Source organism: Malurus melanocephalus, unplaced genomic scaffold (assembly GCF_030028575.1).
Source record: "Malurus melanocephalus ecotype Western Australia unplaced genomic scaffold, MMel_1.1 scaffold_30, whole genome shotgun sequence".
Lineage (NCBI taxonomy): Eukaryota > Metazoa > Chordata > Aves > Passeriformes > Maluridae > Malurus > Malurus melanocephalus.
In genome coordinates this window covers 2,545,354-2,564,104 of record NW_026623262.1, presented here as the reverse complement: position 1 = coordinate 2,564,104, position 18,751 = coordinate 2,545,354, and the positions used below count along the sequence as shown (strand labels likewise).

The following is an 18,751-nucleotide window of genomic DNA, read 5'->3' as shown; positions in this document are numbered from 1 at the left end:
GAAGAATCTTATTAAATTCAATTACCTAAGCTGTGAATTTGAGGCACTTCAGGTTGATTTTCTTCTTTTTGGCATTGAAGTTCAAAAAACCTCAAAGAGAGTTTCAAAATGGAAAAGAGATTGTCCTAATAATTATTAGTCAAATTGTAGTGTTATTTTGGACATGTAGAAGTAAACCCCTACTCTGTATAGAGCAAGGGTTATATTTATCTATAACCTAAGATAGATCTTACCTTGCTCTGTGACATGGGATTAGCAGAGTACTAGTAAATTTGTGGAGTTGGGTTTTTAACATAAATTTGAGCTGAGATTTCCAAAATGGCTTCTAGCYTTGGACCCCTTGTACACAGCAGTTTGAGACATCAGAATAATTCCATTTTAAAAATGCAGAGTTTTTMCAACCTGCCATAGAAACTCCCATGTTTGCTAATAATCATACARTACCACCACAAGAAAATAGAACTTTTGACAATGTTTCAAKAAATTYACTATTGAGGACATGTTTCTGGGGGGTTTGCCTAGCTTAAAACTTTTTACAATTAATTTTCACAAACAATGAAGACACATAGCTCTGAATGAAATCACTGGGGAATGCTGTATGSTCTATGTTTATGAAGATAATGCCCAAGTAGCCCTTCACAAATAGGACAAAATTGAATTACACCCTCCCATCAGGACTGTTTGATAATTTCTATCTGTGAAATCAACAATGTTTAAATGTACTTTTACCCTTCTGATTTCTAATCCTCCCTAAAAMTGTCCACATTCTCTTTCTGTGTATGAGTTTCTGTTTTACATTTATCTAAATATTAGTGTTTTGCTGTAAGATTTTAAACTTTCTTAATCAAGTCTGATGGGACTGCAGTCAACCAATAAAATCTACATATCTCAGCTTCTCTTTCACTTTATTCTCACACAGAAATTTTCCTGGCACATCAAAATCCCTAATAATTTATTCAGTTTATAGGTAGGATACTCTAGAAAGGAAGCAGAATTCTGGGGCTKTCCAAACCACAGAGATTAGAACTGGGAAAATTAATTTATCTGTAAATGCARTCTCAGAACTCATTCCTGAGCCCCTGTGCAGTGGTGATTTGGATTAAGAGCACATGAAGTGAATTTGCAAGGATTTTAATTTTGAAGAAATTATGTTCTAGGACTACAATTAAGACTTTGAGATGGAGCCACCTCTTTAAATTACCTTGTCTCCTTATGTGGCTCATATACAAATGTTACTTGTACATCAAATGGATTTAAGTTGCTCAATAAATTTGGCTTAGTAGCTAGTTCTCACTGGGAAGAGAATTTCCACAGGGAATCTAAAATCACCATTTAAAACCAGAAATCAACTGTAGGAATAATTGATTTTTTTCTTACCAGAAGACTCTTGCTGACAACTGATGGCCCTGACAGCAAAAGAATAATATATGTGAAYGACAGCTAATTCCAGATGACTGCTCTCATCAAACTAAAAAAATCCATAAAAGGAAATCAAAATCCTGAAAGCTTTGATAGCATTTGTTCTTWATGTCTACAGCAGTCACTTYTTCYAWCACTTTGTTTTCTAAAGCCATAATSCTGTTAAAACAAATGCTTAACTTGGTTGGAAGTACTGATCTTTACATTGTCTCCAAACAATTGGACTGGATAAACGTGTTAGCAACAAGCAATCCTACTTAGATACTAGCAAATACATTTTAAAAATACCTCACATTAATTAATTAATCCCCCTCATGATCTTGATGAACTYCTATTCCTTAATAGGGCTGCCAAACACTACAGTCCTCTCTCAYTATTCAAGTGATTTCCTCAACAAAGGAGCCAATGCAGCTGCCCTATTGCTCAGTGCATTTTAGAGACCTTTCTAAAAAAAACATTCTTTTGCCATTGTGCCACTGGACAACATTATGCCTATGGCGTAATTCTCCACTGTAGCAGTGTACACATGAGTGTGTATTCTGGTAAGTTTCTTTATATCTGGCGTTTTGTWGTGTCTGAACTCCATTTGTGCTCCTTTTCCTGTAGGTTTCCCAGTTCCTGAGGTGAACTGGTATCGGGATGGCCAGGTTCTCTCTGCTGCAACTCTGCCCGGTGTGCAGATCTCGTTTAGTGATGGCCGCGCTAAACTGGTGATCCCCGCCGTGACAGAGGCCAACAGTGGCAGATACACTGTCCAAGCCACCAATGGATCTGGGCAAGCCACCAGTACTGCTGAGCTGCTTGTCACAGGTACACAGCAGCCAAAGAAAGGCACCTCTGCCTGCTAGCAGTGTGAGAGAGCGACAGAAGAGTCACACAAAATGAAAATAGATCAGATTTCAAGTACATGGTCAGCAAAAAARCAGCAAATCACATTCCTTTTCCTAAAGCAGTCTAGAATTCAGCATGTGTTCTCACTGGAAATGTCTGATTTGTCTGACACACACCAGTGTTCTTTGCATTTTAATTGTATAAAGTTTAATCTTGATCTTACAAACTCTTATTCCTAATTGCAAGCCTGTGGCTCAGCTCTGTATGCTTCCACCCCTGAGCTCTGTCACACTGGCAGCAATATCAGAAATTGCTGATAAAAGGAAGGGTAAAGTTCTGCAGGATGCAGCCATTAATGATATCTAATGGTATCCATGATATTTAACAGAGTAAGCCACATGAAGGGCCAYATCAAGATACCATCCTTAATGCCTATGGTTATAAACAATATATCTGTAATTCCAGAAACATTTGCAATCACCAGAATAATCAGAATTATCAGAAAATTTAAATAGTTGGATAAATTTAAGGAAATATCAGAAAATTTAAATACTTTAATAAAGTTAAGGGTGCTTGCATTTTGGCATGTCAACTCCTAATATTTTGAATGTTTCAAAAGGTACTGCCAGTAGTATATGAAGAAGGAATAAACCTCATGCACTTCTAGTAATGAAAGTATCTAGTACTTACAGGTTTTTTTAACAGACACCATTGTTTTTCTATTTATTTCTTCAATAAAAATGCAGCTGGAACAGCACCACCAAACTTCTCACAACGACTACAGAGCATGACTGCAAGACAAGGAAGTCAAGTTCGGCTTGACGTRAGAGTGACTGGAATCCCTACACCTGTGGTGAAGTTCTATCGGGATGGAGTAGAAATCAAAAGCTCCCCCGATTTCAAAATTTTACAAGAAGGAGACCTTTACAGCTTAATAATTGCAGAAGCATATCCTGAAGACTCCGGCACCTATTCAGTAAATGCGACAAATAACATGGGACGTGCTACTTCAACAGCTGAATTGCTGATTCAAGGTAACAGAGCTGAAGTTGCAGGCCACGAAAATCAGAGCATTAATTGTAGAGGGGYAATATGCCCCAGTTCATTGCAGTTATATCTACAAGTTAATTTGTAACTTCTTTCTCAAGATTTGTTAACTTGCAGTGTCTTTGATGAAATTTTCCAAAGACTTCTGTCTGAGATTTAAAAGGATTTTTTTCTCCAGAATGGGTCTTTTTTTTAAGTGGAAAATATGGTAGATAGAAAACAGTATGGGATACCTTGAAGTGTTCTCTTTTGGGTCTGTAGATCTCTCAGGTTCATTTGTGAGCTGACTTTGATAGTATATTAGGCTGCATAACTGTGCAAGGTCTTGTAAATGAGGCTGGTAAGGGTGAAGACAGTTTTAAAGAATTGTAGCAGGGAGTTGTGCTACCCAGAGCAGTCTTGCTTGGATTTCACCTCAGTCAGGCTTAGAGACTCTGTAATCATTTTAGATCCAGGACAGATATGAAGATTCTACAATGAATGTATTTTGTTTCACTTTGAGTTTTATTCCTAATGACTTGATAATGCAGTAATATTGTTTTCACAATTATCTGTCCATTGAAGGCAAAACAGATGGTTGCTTAATTATTTTTCTGTTGTGTATATAAATTTTTATCTAATGGGAATTGACCATTTATTTATTTCTCCTTTATTTCGACTGGTTTTTGATTGCTGCCATATGCAATTCCTCTGACCACATCTTCTCTTTCAAAAGGAGAGGAAGAAGCCGTTCCTGCTAAAAAGACAAAGACAATTGTTTCGACTGCTCAGATTTCACAAACAAGACAAGCCAGAATTGAAAAGGTATAATTTTCAATTTCGAAAACAGGTATGGCTAAAATATGGAGGATTACTTTTACAGTACCTCACCCTAGTTTTCTTTTTCTTTTCTTGTTTTTCACTGTAGAAGACTGAAACCCACTTTGATGCCAGATCACTTACAAGTGTTGAAATGGTTATAGAAGGTGCAGCCACCCAACAGCTCCCACACAAGGCACCTCCACGGATGCCTCCCAGACCYACATCAAAATCACCAACACCGACACCTGCTGCAAAAGCACAAATGGCACGACAGCAGTCACCATCACCTGTTAGACAATCACCATCACCTGTAAGACATGTCAGAGCACCAACACCCTCGCCAGTAAGGTAAAATTGCCATTCTTTAAAAAAATATTGCTTTTGGAATCACTTTCACATATAGCAGTAATGCTATAGAGTGAGACCATAGTATAAAATGAAAGAATGCACTGACTTATTACTGAGTTTATTCTGACAGTGAGCTACAATGTGCTGTATTGCCACTGCTGTAAAAGTGTGTGCCTCCTGTGTAGACTTCTATCCCCTGTGGTAGAAAATCCCATTGGATTGCTCTACACAGAGTCAAAGTATCACTCACAGATCCATTTAATGATCAAAGAGAAAAAAAAACAGCAGAGCAGTTGGCCTTGATTATTTTAGAGGAACAGAGAGAAAAGAGCAATYGCACTGATAAGTGGCTAACAGAATGAAAGGATATGTAGAAAATTTTGAGCTCATATTCCATGTGAGTGCTGGTAATGACCACAGAAATAATGTTTCAAAGGTAGGCAAGCAAAAGTAGTTATGGGAAAAAGTTAGGCTTGGCTGTGTAGAGGATCTAGAGAGGAAAAGTRAGTGAATGGAAGAGCAGGGCTTGTGATCGGGGAACACCCCATGAGGTCTGTGCTGAGAGGCAGGTGAAGAGAAAAGTGCTTTGAAAGCCCTGCATTCTCAGTATCCTGAACATCATGGGCAGAATGCCTCCAAGCTGAGTGTTCACAAGGGCCCCATTTAAGATGCCACAGCTATACGTGCTGGTGAATTTTGCCCCACTGAGAGTAATTTGCAAGGACAGGAATAAATGGATGGATAGCAACTAGCAGTAACCGACAAACTGCATACATGAGAAAAGAATTCAATAGTGCCATCTAGAGCGCATATGGAACAGAAGCTTGTCCTCCCTGGCTAGTCAGACCCCTTTCAGACACACAAAACATTAGAAGCTAAATCTAAAAATTAATATGATGCTGCCCCCTACTGCTTCTATTTGGTAACAYTGGGAAATACAGCAAAACAAATCCACTCAGAAATTCTAAGTTAGAAAGCCTGTTTAAGAATTTTGGAAAATGCTTTAAAACTGTCTGGTAGGATTAGGATTGGATTTTAGAGATATCAAAATTCAGAGACTAGCATTTTCCAAGTGGATCCCAATGATTATGTCTGAGATTTGTAAAGGGAAGTGGGGGGAAAAAGATCGGCACTGAAAAACTTGCCTGGCTTATGAGAACGTACATGGAAGGTGCATGAAAATAAGATGTAGGGCAGGACTGCATACAGTTATTTTGCTAGGTGATTGACATATGATATTTTTCTAAATATTGGTTACATTAATCATTTTGTCTCTCTACAGGGACTGGACCACGAGTATATAAGTAATAWTTACAGCCAGTGAGCCTTTTTATATTATTCCTTTTATGAGAATCAAGATAGAGCAAATGCAAAGTCATGATGTGTTTTTATATTTCAAATGTATTTGGTTGAGTGAAATTTCTTTTACCACCTGCTCTTTTTTTTTTTTTTTTTTTTTTAAATTAAGCTACTACAGAAACATGTTACAATTATGAGAATGACAAAAACACACATTAGGCATAATGTGAAAAACAAATTAGTGTAATTTACAAGTAGAACCTCTCAAAACCTTTTCTTAAAATCAAACAACACATTACTGAAGATACCTTAAATGGGGACTGAGTTCAAGTTCAGGCTGAGGTCSTTTATACAGTTATCACTGTGGCAGTAGATTAATGACATTAATACTCCATTGTTTTCAATAGGTCAGTTTCTCCTGCTGGGAGAGTCTCCACCTCACCTATTAGACCAGTGAAATCTCCATCTCCAATCCGTAAACCCCTCGTAGTGACAACAGCTGGGGCCGATGTCCTTCCTCCTTGGAAGCAGGAAGGATATGCTGCATCCGTGGAAACCGTGATGAAGGAAACAAGAGTATCCACAAGCACTACCCAAGTGGGCAGTGAAGAAAGATGGGAGGAGAGATACGGGGTCCAAGAACAAGTTACCATTTCTGGCACTACTGCTGGCGAGGTGGCCGCTGGTGCGAGAGAGGTAAAGTCTGTTTTTGCAAAATCACCGGGTTTGCTTTCTGTAGGGTCTCACCACTGCTGGAGAGATCTGTTAAACGGAATCCTGAGAGGCTGTGTGTAAAAACGTGTGCATCTGCTGGTGAGAGAGCCTTGCTGCAGATAYAGACACGCTTTTCTGCAATATTCTGTCTCTGTACTTGCTTTGTGCTTCTTCTGAATGGATGCAAAATATGAAAAAAAATGTCTTTTGATGTGACTAATATAGGTGAGGAAGGACAGTGAAAAAACAGCAGCTATTGCTACGGTTGTTGCTGCTGTGGATCAAGCCATGGTGAGAGAACCAGCTCCAGGTGTTGTAGAGCAAACTGCTCAAAGGACAGCAATGACTGCAGTCCACGTTCAGCCTGTTCATGAGCAGGTAGAAATAGAGCACAGATATTCTATGATTTCCCTTTTTTCCCTTCATCCAACATGCAAACGCAGCATGATTCACTGTGAGGAATTAACAAGATATCACCCAGTGCACTGCAAAAGCATGCAATACTCATCTAGAGACCTGGACTGGAAAGGAATGTTCAGGCTCACTTATGTCATTGCATTCCATCATAACAGGATTGAACTAATTATTCTTTTTTAGTTTAAGAATGTTTCTCTGAAAGTGCTCCTCTATTCTCTCTTCCCATTTATTCTCTAACATTATTCTTACAATGATGAATTTTTTTCTCTAATATCTCATTTATAATTTCCCTGCTAGGAATAATTCTCCCTTAGTATTTTTCCTTCACCTGCATTCTTCTCTTATTTTTTCTTTTCCTGTTATTTTGATGATGATTTTTTTCTAAGTGAATTTTATGGCTTTGATTTTTTTTGTTTGTTGCTATAAAAATCAGATTAAAAAGGAGGCAATGGTAAYAGTTACCAGTGATAAAGCCACAAAACAAACAGTGATATCGAGAACTAGAGAAGGAATTGTCACTTCACAAGAACAAAGGCACATCTCTCCTGAAAAGGTGAATGAAGATTTTAACTATGATTGTCATGCCCTACCTTGTTCCAAAATTTGATACCTCATATAGAAGACAAGCCTATGAACAAGACAAATGAGATGCTGTTATTTTTCCCTTTCATATAGGTTCACTCTTCCAGTTTACAGTGCTATCATTTTCCTGTCTCTTCTCTATGATTACTGTCTTTCCTTTTTTATTTCAGTTTTTTTATTTCTACTCAAGAATGTGATAGATAAAGTTGCAAAACATTAACCTAGAAAGACCTCCTTTTTYCTTAAATTATACAGTAATGTACTAGATAGTATTCTTGATCATTTAAAAAATTGACATTTAGAAACTAGTTCTTAAATTTTGTTGGGGTGGGGGAGGTGCTTCTGATTCTGTCTCTGAGCTTGCCTTTTTGTAGCCTGCTTTGTTTGTTGGCAGCACAGTKGGTCAGAGAAAAAGGAGGAAAAACTCATTCTGCATTGAAATMAATTTTGAAAATGCCAAWAAGTGATTCRAATTCARAYTATTTTAGCATGTGTTTTATCAGGCMAATGWGATTTAATGGAAAACCAGCTTTTAKAGAGAAATTTACATTTGCATTTTAGTTGAAATACAAGAGGAAGAAAGTGTAACCTATATTTAAAGCACTGAGAAACAGAAATCCACCTGGGCATTATAACTGGACTTGGCATTTGAAGTCTTGTCAAACTGAGTTTCCTAAAACTTATTTTTAATATCCTACACTTTCTCAAAATCATTATATGCAGGACAGTTTTTCTCTGAGCCATTTGTTTTGGTACTGCTTTCAGCAGCAAAGCAAGCATTTGTGAAATGTTTTATTGTTTTCATGTTAAATGTCTTATATAAAGTCCATTGTTATTGTTGTTTCMAGACTAAATTATTTAGAAATACAGAGTGTGACATCTTTGATCCCTTTAATTTCTACACTATTTTCCAAATATATTGAAAATCACATACSTTATATTTTAAAATAATATTTGATTTTAAGTTCTTTGTTTGCAAATGTTCAGGTGAGAAAAGAACCAGAGAAAACTCCAGCACCTACAGTGATAATTGCTACAGACAAAGCCAAAGAACAAAAAACTGTAACAAGAGCTAGAGAAGAAATATCTACCAGGCACGAGCAAGTGCACGTTGCTCATGAAACGGTAAATAAATGTTACAATATTTGCTTCATTCTGATGCTCTGATTTATAAACCTTCATTCTTCATCAAAYGTGTTACATAACTTTACTGTCCTTCTTTATGAAGAGAATTAAACAAAAACTTTATAAAACAAGGTACTCCAGAGACAGGCCCCACATTGCAGGTCCAGTTCTRCTGACCTCATAGCAGCTCTGAACTCTGCCCTTCCCACAGCCACTTTGAGCATTAGGGCTTTTATTGCCATGGGACACAGAATTTCATCTGATGCTTAATGACCTCTGAAGGTACATTTCTGAATATAAAATTTAAAGGTTATTTTTCATCTTATGATATGTAGTGTGGAGTTTGATTTAATGAAGTTCTTATTCGTGTGAGGATTGAATAAATCTGTTAGACCATATTGTGGGACCACTCGACTGATGGGAATAGCTAATAAGTCAGTAACACTAATTTGTATGCAAACATTTTCTACAAAACATAATGATTTATCACAAACTAGGGAATACAAAGATTATTTCCTCATTCACATAAAAATTAATGCAATGTTTTGATGAGTTTGCATGAACTTCTCTCAGCTAGCATATAGGATGGGCTTTAACTTGGTTACTAAGGTATAACTCCAGTTCTGAGGTCATGTTTCTCTCTTACTGTTATCCATTTACACTACCCTGCTTTTAATAAAAGTTGTGTAATCTTGACAACAGGCATAATCAATTATTTTTCTTTACCATAAAAACTAGATAAGAAAGGAAGATATGAAACCTTCTGTACCTAAGGTAGTAATTACTACTGATAAAACTAAAGCACCGGTCATACTATCGAAAAGTAAAGAAAGAGTTGCCACCAGACAAGAACAAGTGAGCATAACACATGAAAAGGTGAACAGCATTGTTATAACCATATTTGGGTTTTATCCTTTCTTCTTTACAAACCTCATATTTTCCTCAAAAAATACTAACTATACATTCCCAGCTCATTTTTTTTCTAAGATTATTCCACTTACAAACTTTTAGACCTACTGCTAATTTAACTAAATTATTTCACCTTGATCTTCCTCTCCTGTTTTTATTAACAGGATGCTCACAATTATCTTCTGACTGACCTTTGGAATGGACTGAATTACTCCTGAAATGAATTTTAACCTTTTTTTTTTTTAATAATTTATTTTCTTTAATTAGGTGTGAGGGTATAACAATACTTATCAGTATAAATATAACACTATAGGTGTTATATATATAACAGAGACGTGTGCAGTGCACAAGGATCTAACTCTTCTATTCTTCTTCCCTGTTCCCACTCCAAAATGTTTTCTCATTGTTCAAACATCTTTCAAGACAAAACTGAATGTAACTGAAACTTTCATTTCTGCTATAAAACTAGATTAAAAAAGAAGCTGAGAAAACTACTGTAGTTCCAAAACTAATTGCCATTGATAAAATGAAAGAAACAGTCACAGTGTCCAGAAGAATTTCTGGAGAAGAAATTATAGCCAATGCACTGTTACAATTTGGTTTGTCTGCAAACCTCATCTTCAAGAGCTAATTTAGTACAAGAGAAGGCTCTCAAATTAATTCCTGAAACCATAGCCATTAAGTGGGATGATTGCCCAGTAACAGAGTCAGCATGATTAAGTTTCTAATGATGAAACTTAATTTCCCACTCTGCTAGGAAATACTTCAGGCCATAGCCTGATTTCTCTGTGACAGTCTCCTCTCTGTCAATGGYTTTTAAGTAATGTTTACTTGTTTAAATTTCTGACTCTGCAATCTTTTTTTCTACCTGATTATTCCTTGTAACTTTATGGTTGGCAGATGAAACAACTTCTCTTTATTGAGGTTTGAATTGTTCTTTGCACAATAAGAAATTTAACATCCTTTCAGGTCTGTCCTGTTTTTACCTACGACAATCAGACACACRTGGCACTGCTTTGTTCCCATAGGACTTCCCCAGTAGGAAAGATCTACAATACAGCCAGGAAGTCTTATATATGGAAGAACAGCAGAGTTGCCAACAGCTGTTATTTAAAATCTACCTACAGTGTAGTACATTGATAAAATACTTCTTTAAAATATAAGTAAATGAGCAAAGCACATAAAACTCACTCAGAGGAGCCAGGCTGCTAAGCGATTTCAGCTCCTTGCTAGATGATGTAAATTTAGGGACAAATTAAAGTCCATAAAAAACAATTATTTTGAAATTGACATTGATGCTGAATAAGAGGTCCCTGTTGCCTAAATACTACTTTCTTTATTAAGAAAACGAAGTCTGTGTAAGCAATCACATTTTGGCCTCACCTAAGTAATTTTGGTTTAATCTGATAATGGTTTAAAATCAGAATGAAGTTATCTGTCAGATTTTTTTCCCATTTACAAGGCATACATACCATATGCTCTGTGGCTACATCCAGAGCAGTTGTGACAGAAATAGTGAACACTGGCAGTAGCCACCCTATTATCTGCTGCTGGCTGACTGGACAGAAGTTTGAGCCCTGATAACACAGAAGCTGACAGTATTTATAAGTTGTTATAGAAGTCCTGATACAAAAGCATTATTTCCAAATTATCAGTCTCCCTTCTTTTGTAAAATCCTTTAAAACAGATCAGCACTGAATTAACAGATACACCTGCTGTAAATTTTTTATGCATCTCTTTCTTAATAAATACATTCACATCAGATACTGGATGCAGTATCTGATTTTTTACATTTACAAGAGCTATTTGGAGCTGATGATTATACTTTAAAACTATGTGCACATTTATATACCTGAAGACTCTTAGACAAGTGGCCACAAACGTAGCTGTGAAGTATTAAAATTGGGCTTGCAGACAAAAATTGATATGTTTAAAACACAGAAGGGTAGTTATATTCTGAATGTGCAGAGACAGCACTTAGAGAACATATATGCATTTGAATCTACTGATTCTGAAGTGTATTTACAGGTGCATACTTTTGGTATTTTCGTTRTTACTTTTGCATAACTATACACCCTCTCTTTGGAATATACTGAGCATTATGAGTATTTCTCATATATGTAAGTTTTCAATATAATAATGAATATGTGTGTAAATTCTGCTGATKTTATTTGTAGATTCAAGCTGGAAAAAAGGCTGAAGCTGTAGCTACAGTCGTTGCAGCAGTTGATCAGGCACGTGTTCGATCGCCCTGGCAACCAGAACAAGCAGATGATTCTTATGTGAAGCAGAAAACTTTGGAATATGGTTATAAAGAGCACACTGTAACAGACCATGTTTCTGAGGCCCCAGCAGAACGTCATGTTGTCACTAAAGAAGTTAAAACAATCTATCCTCCTCCTGAGAAACACATCCCAGCTCCTGAAAAGCAGGAAGTTCATATATCAAAAGAGGTTAGACTCAGTTTACATTATATTCTTTTCCAGAAACTATGTCCCAGTGAAATCTGTTTCAGTTTAAAGAACAGCGTCACTTTCAACAACTCTTTTCATTACCTTGTGTAGATAAAAAGAACMACAGAAATGGAGAAAACGATTCATGTCGAACCGCCGCGACCTCGCACAGCAAGTCCTCACTTCACGGTCTCCAGAGTTGCTGTTCCTAAACCAGATCACACGTATGAGGTGAGCTGAAGCTGGACCTAAGAGCAACTGCATGCTCATTTTCCATCGCCAGCAGGTCACCCCTTCCACTTGACATTTCCTCCCACAGTCCAGTGTGCTGCTTCCCCCAGTGGAAGAGTTGTATGCTCCTTGCAGTTATTTTTGTGGGCTAGTTTGACTAATAAAGAACACTGGTGAAAACAGACAAATGAATTGCTAAAATATAATTTGTTATTATTACTTAATTAATCTTATAAACTGTTTGAGGATGCAGCTTCAGTACTTCATGCATTGTCATGCAAGATATGTTTTGTAAAGAGCAGAAATATCCCTCTAACCTTATTATGTGCATCGGTTCACTCGCACACTGTTTTTTTCTTCCTCGCTGATTAATATATACTACGCTAATTTTTTTTAATAGAAAAAGTTCAGACAGACTGCATAATATGATACCATCCATTTTTAATATTTTTCTTTCTATTGCTCTGGCAATTAATATTAAAATTTCCCAGTTAATTTCTTTTCTCATTCAATAATACTTTCTCTCTTCACCTGGAATTTTAAAATTATTTTCCCCTCAAACATCATTAAATGCTGTTATACATATTTTTAYWAAATATTTATGCAATTTTTAAAAGYTATTTCATCTATAATAAGATTTTGAAATTTCTCCAGTTATTTTAATCACTGAAAGTTATATAATTAATTAGCAGTACTCTTTATTACAGTATTAGACTGATTAAGTGGAAATCTAAGGCCTCAAGTGAAGAAATGGAGAGAACATTACTTGTGCTATACTAAAGAGCTTCTTGACCATTTAGAGATCAAATTCTAAAGTGAAAAAGAAAACATTTAAGTATTAAACAGATCAAAAATAATACAAGGATATTGTATCTCTGGTATTTCACTACTCTAAAACTAATACTCTTCCTTTTAATATACCTTTTGCAGTGTCAAAACCAAGTAATAAGGAAGCAACTGCTGCTTATTCAATCTGCTCAAGAAATGTTCTCCCTCCTTTGAAAATAAGACAACAACAAAGCTGTAATGCTTTCTCTTSTGTTCCCTAGGTTTCAATAGCTGGATCTGCCATGGCTACTCTGGAGAAGGAGTTATCAGCTACTTCTGCTGCRCAAAAGATCACCAAGCCTGTGAAACCACCTCAGCTAAAGCCTCATGAAGTCAGGGTAAAAGCAGAGCCAGTTGCCCCTCCACAGTTTCCCTTTGCAGAGGCTGCTGAGACGTACAAAACTCACTATGATGTTGAGACTAAAAAGGAGACAAGCATTAAAAGTGAAGCAGTGAGGACAGAACACTTGRTTCTGCATAAAGAAGGAGAAACAAAGGTATGTTTTCAAGCAAATTTCTGTCACTTCGACTGTCTTTCATCTTAAAAATACAGAATAGCCTCAATTTTTGCTGTTTTCTTGTTTCAATTTTCTGTTTTTAAAGTATTCTCATCCCTTTTGTCTTTCCATTTTTTACACAAATTCTTGTAAGGACCTAATATTTACCTGTGACATGCAAAGARTTCATATTGCCTGATTTATTTTCATATGTAAATTATGCTGTTTATGTCCTTGACTTCATTAGGTGTTCATTAATTCTCCTCTAAACAACCTAGGTGACAGAAACTGCCAGAGTTCCTGTGCCTGCAGAAATCCCTGCTACTCCACCCACTTTAGTCTCAGTAAGTAATTTTTAYATTGTTTAGGGGAGTGTCACTAGATTTTCATTCTATTTTCTAAATTTTGTTGCTGAAAACCTAACCMYTAAGAGTTGGCTTTATTTAATTTCRTTAACTTTRTATTAGATATACTCAGCSTCATAAATTATCTCTGATACAAACTTCTCCTGATGTATTTTATGGAAGTGATTCTTCACAATTATGTCAAAAAGTAGGTTGGCCTATCTGATAAATGTGAACCGTCCTTTTCATTTTGTTAATAACAGTAATGTTCAGACATCCTAAAATCCAATTTCAAATACTTCCCTTTGGAAAATGCCTTTTTCCCCCCCTGCATATATTGTTTTAAAGAATGTTTTGGACTAGACATGAAATTTTCCATTCAAATAAGTTTTAGATATATAAGTATCTGTTTAACACTGAAAATGTACACTAACTGTGATACTTACTTTTTGTCATACAGGGCCTCAAAAATAAGACTGTGACTGAAGGTGAGTCTGTCACTCTGGAGTGCCAYATATCCGGTCATCCTGAGCCTACAGTGACATGGTACAGGGAAGACTACAAAATTGAGAGCTCMATGGACTTCCAGATCACTTTCAAAGCAGGACTTGCTCGCCTGGTGATTCGAGAAGCCTTTGCAGAGGACAGTGGAAGATTTACCTGCACTGCTACCAATAAGGCTGGGAGTGTCAGCACTTCTTGCCACTTACATGTGAAAGGTAAGTATATTTATATATTTATATATTTATATATTTATATCTATTTATAGAATCATAGAGTTTAAGTTGGAAAAGACCTTTAAGAACATTGATTTCAACCATTAACCTAAAACTGCCAAGTCCACTGCTAAACCAAGTCCCTAAATGATACATTTTTATGTCTTTCAAACACCTCCAGGGTGGAGGTGGTATTTAAAAGTCAGCCCCAGGTGACTCCTGGGCAACCTGTTCCCATGCTTATTTACCCTTGATAACCCCTTTGGTGAAAAGTTTTCTAATGTTCAAACTATATCTCCCTTGGTGCAACTCAAGGACAATTCCTCTTGTCTCTGCAGGAAGTTAATAATTTTGTTAACTGTATATTGCTTGTAATGTATCTTAGACATTTGAAACACATGGCTTGAGTTGTATTCTGGGGTTATTAGGTAAAAGGGCTGTAAGGAGGAAAAGGCCAGTCATGGGCTGATAATGGGAGCTTAATTTGATTGCTCAGTGGAATTATCTAGTCCTCTGAGCCAACTAAATGCCTACTCTTTTTATGTCAACTAAATTCATTGCTTAAGGCCTGTTAAAATACTCTAAAATTCACTATGTGAAATTTGCCTTGTAGTTACTGAAGAAATTGAGACTCGAGAAACTATTTCTGAGAAGACTGTTACAGAAGAGAAACGGTAAAGTTACTTTTCTAAACAGACTGCTCCTAGTGCAATCATTAGGTTCTTGCATTCTGTKTTATGAGAGCTTCAGCCATCAGCTCACTTACCTGGACTGAAATCTCATTTCAGCTTTGCGGAGACCAAGGACATTGTAATGGAAGATGTCTCTGCTGCAGCAGAGGAAGTATCAGGAGAACCTGTACCTCCTTTCTTCATAAGAAAACCCATGGTGCATAAACTAATTGAAGGTGGGAGCATTGTTTTTGAATGCCAAGTAGGGGGCAACCCAAAGCCACATGTCTACTGGAAAAAAGGCGGAGTTCCTCTAACGACTGGCTACAGGTACTTTAAATACAATGCACAAAATCTATCTTAACTTCATTTTATGCATCTTCAATTTGCAATGTTGTAATTTTTATTCCCWTACTTATGTGAATAACATACCCTGATTTCTGTGAAATTTTCTCTTTTTTTAATGTAAAAATTCATGTCTTAATGTGTGACTAGAAGGCTGCTAAGTTTTAAAACACAAATATATCAAAGACTATAAAATGAGATATACTACTTCTCCCTATAAACAAATCGGGAAGAAGTTTTTAATTTGTTTTATTCTGCCTGTGCAGTGTTTGCATTGTCTGTGTGTTATCTGTAAAAAGCAACACACCTTCTAGCTGAGAAAAAAAATTACATTAGTAGTATACTTGAAATAATCATGTTATGATGACCCATACTAGGACAAACTGTGCACACAGAACTTACCAAGATATTGTGTCTGATAATTAGACCTCTGATATTTCAGTACCRGTGTTTGGTTGCTATTTATTTAGTGACAACAAAAAGAAAGCAGATAAGTACTCTAGTTTCAGCATGCTTATTTTTCATACATTGCTCCACAGATTCATTCAGTGAGAATTGCCAGCAAAAGCTTCTCTTTCTGGGCCTTGTACAAGTTAGAAGTGTTTCTCATTAGCTGTAACTAAAAGCAAATTCACTAAAAAGTCTATCCGAAATTACAGAGAACTTGTACTATTTTTTTTCCTATAGATACAAAGTGAGTTACAAAAAAGAAACCGGGGAATGCAAACTTGAAATTTCCATGACTTTTGCCGACGATGCCGGAGAATACACTATCGTAATTCGTAATAACCTTGGAGAAGCTTCTGCAACGGTCTCCTTACTAGAAGAAGGTACATTTTAGATCAAGGAAATGGGAACAGTATTCCTTAAAATTAACTTMAAAATGGGAAAAATATTTTCAGTTGTGCTGCAAATTCTTAGCAGCTTAGTTTATTCAGTTCAAGAAACATAAAGGGAGAGCTGGTGGCTCTGTTTCTGCAATACAGACCACCTGACATCATGTCCTTGARGAACTTTATTCTTTGCTAGAATGTAGCTATAGGAACATTCCTCTGTTGACATGCCATGTTCATAACAAGATAAGACATTCAAAGAGAGATGTGGGAAAAGAAGGTTAATCAATAATAAGGTTGTTATCTGAAGAGAAAGAAGATAGTTTATTTTTTTTTTTTTTTACTTGTCCTGAAAAAATGTACAAAAACTTTCAGGAGACAGAGTAATAGTGAAGAAATTGTAAAATCATCTATGCAGATGCTTTCACTTTTTAAAACAGGACATCCTAATAGTACAGGAAGGCTTCTGTCTCTTCATAAAGCTCATCTACGTACAATAGTCCTTACATTTTATTGCTGTTTGTGTTTTTTGGCTAAACAGATAGAAAATCTGCTTAAATCATCAAAACCAGTAAAATAAGTTTGTACTTGTTTTCTCCATTCAATCCAGTGAAAACCAAAAAATTTATCAAAATTAATATGTTCTCAATTCTCAGCTGATTACGAAGCCTACATAAAATCACAAGAAACTATGTACCAAACCCAAATGACTGCATATGTACAGGAACCTAAAGCGGCTGAGGTAGCCCCACCTAYTTCCTATGGTGACTTTGAAAAAGAGTACGAAAAAGAACAAGCTCTAATTAAGAAGAAAATGGCAAAAGATACGGTGATGGTCAGAACTTTTGTAGAAGATGAGGTATGTCTACCACTCCATACCAATTTTGTGTACTGACATTTTACCATACAAATAATTTATTTACAAGGTCATTATTTGACACAGAAAACTAAAGGTCTTGCTTTTCTGTACAGGAATTCCATATTTCGTCTTTTGAAGAAAGACTTATCAAGGAAATTGAACTCAGAATTATTAAGACTACCTTACATGAACTTCTCGAAGAAGATGGAGAGGAGATGATGGTTGATATTTCTGAATCTGAAGCTGTAGAAGCAGGATTCGATTTAAGATTAAAGAATTACAGAACCTTTGAAGGGACAGGAGTTACCTTCCATTGCAAGACATCTGGATATCCATTGCCAAAGGTACCCCAACTCTGTATAATTTTTTTTCTTGTAGATCATTTTATGCACTATTTGAAAAAATAAACCCTTTACATCTCACTGTCAGACATTCTACATTCYTCATAGAAAACAGAAACTCTCAAAGGAAATTCAGTCTTCTGTTTTAACATGAAGCTGAATTTTCCTTTTCTCCCTTAATAGAATAGAGTTAGGTTGATTAACCAGTTTAAGGTAGATTGGATTTCCCAGTTRAGATGGTCTTGCTTCTGAGTACCTCTGAGGTGGCCCATAACAGTGGGGAACTCAGTAGCAGTCCAGTCTAGGTTACTTTGCTCTTCATCAAAATGGGCTTTATATCTGTTTCTAGCTCCAAAACTTGTGTTTCAGGTTGTCATGCAAATGTTGCTTTAGTCTTACCCGTTTCAAGTAAAAATGTTAATATTTAACACATATGCATGAGCTGTGATGTTTTTCAGATGAAAAACAGGAAGTTGTAATGTCTTGTTTGTGTGAGTTACTATGGATCTTTGTCACACAGCAGTTTTCTGTTTCTTTCCACGCAGGTGGCATGGTACAAAGAYGGTAAACGTATAAGGCATGGAGAACGCTACCACATGGAACTTCTGCAGGATGGCAGCGCCAGCCTGCGTTTACCTGTAGTTTTACCTGAAGATGAAGGAATTTATACTGTCTTTGCCAGTAATATGAAAGGAAATGCCATTTGCTCAGCAAAACTTTACGTTGAGCCAGTTGCACCTACAGCAACTCCAGGTTACATGCCAGGACCCGAAGTTATGAGAAGATATAGGTAGGTACAATAATATAGTTTTTCAAGACTTCAGTCTGCTGTGATAGACAGTCCAAAAACTCATTGCACAACAGTTAAACAGCTTAAGTTATTGGAGTTTAGACAACAACTCTAGAAAAGTTCTAAATGCTGTTTTCATAATTCATATTGATTTATGTGTTCTTTGTCTGACCTTTTCAATGAGCAATGAAGTTCCCAGACTCCAATTATTCACATGCATTTCCAGCCACCATATCAGATTTACAACCTCAATAACCATATTCATTTGTTAAAATACTTATGTTTTGGGAAAAAAATCTTCTGCATTTGGAGGTATAGTGCAGTGTGCAAGTATTATTTCCTGCCCTTGAA

General features: G+C 36.3%; 1 protein-coding gene across 1 annotated transcript in view; it reads left to right on the top strand.

Moving 5' to 3' along the window:
* LOC130572206 (titin-like) overlaps positions 1 to 18,751 on the top strand; it is a 236,009-nt gene that overhangs the window by 2,222 nt on the left and 215,036 nt on the right. The window contains exons 2-21 of the mRNA XM_057363729.1: positions 2,026 to 2,229; positions 2,997 to 3,284; positions 4,013 to 4,101; positions 4,205 to 4,446; positions 6,153 to 6,441; positions 6,685 to 6,837; positions 7,310 to 7,429; positions 8,446 to 8,583; positions 9,322 to 9,459; positions 11,670 to 11,945; positions 12,057 to 12,176; positions 13,226 to 13,501; positions 13,780 to 13,845; positions 14,306 to 14,564; positions 15,175 to 15,235; positions 15,350 to 15,562; positions 16,265 to 16,407; positions 17,067 to 17,269; positions 17,383 to 17,613; positions 18,156 to 18,400. Of these exons, the coding sequence (XP_057219712.1) occupies positions 2,026 to 2,229; positions 2,997 to 3,284; positions 4,013 to 4,101; positions 4,205 to 4,446; positions 6,153 to 6,441; positions 6,685 to 6,837; positions 7,310 to 7,429; positions 8,446 to 8,583; positions 9,322 to 9,459; positions 11,670 to 11,945; positions 12,057 to 12,176; positions 13,226 to 13,501; positions 13,780 to 13,845; positions 14,306 to 14,564; positions 15,175 to 15,235; positions 15,350 to 15,562; positions 16,265 to 16,407; positions 17,067 to 17,269; positions 17,383 to 17,613; positions 18,156 to 18,400 (3,754 nt within the window). The remainder of the gene's footprint in view (positions 1 to 2,025; positions 2,230 to 2,996; positions 3,285 to 4,012; positions 4,102 to 4,204; positions 4,447 to 6,152; positions 6,442 to 6,684; positions 6,838 to 7,309; positions 7,430 to 8,445; positions 8,584 to 9,321; positions 9,460 to 11,669; positions 11,946 to 12,056; positions 12,177 to 13,225; positions 13,502 to 13,779; positions 13,846 to 14,305; positions 14,565 to 15,174; positions 15,236 to 15,349; positions 15,563 to 16,264; positions 16,408 to 17,066; positions 17,270 to 17,382; positions 17,614 to 18,155; positions 18,401 to 18,751) is intronic.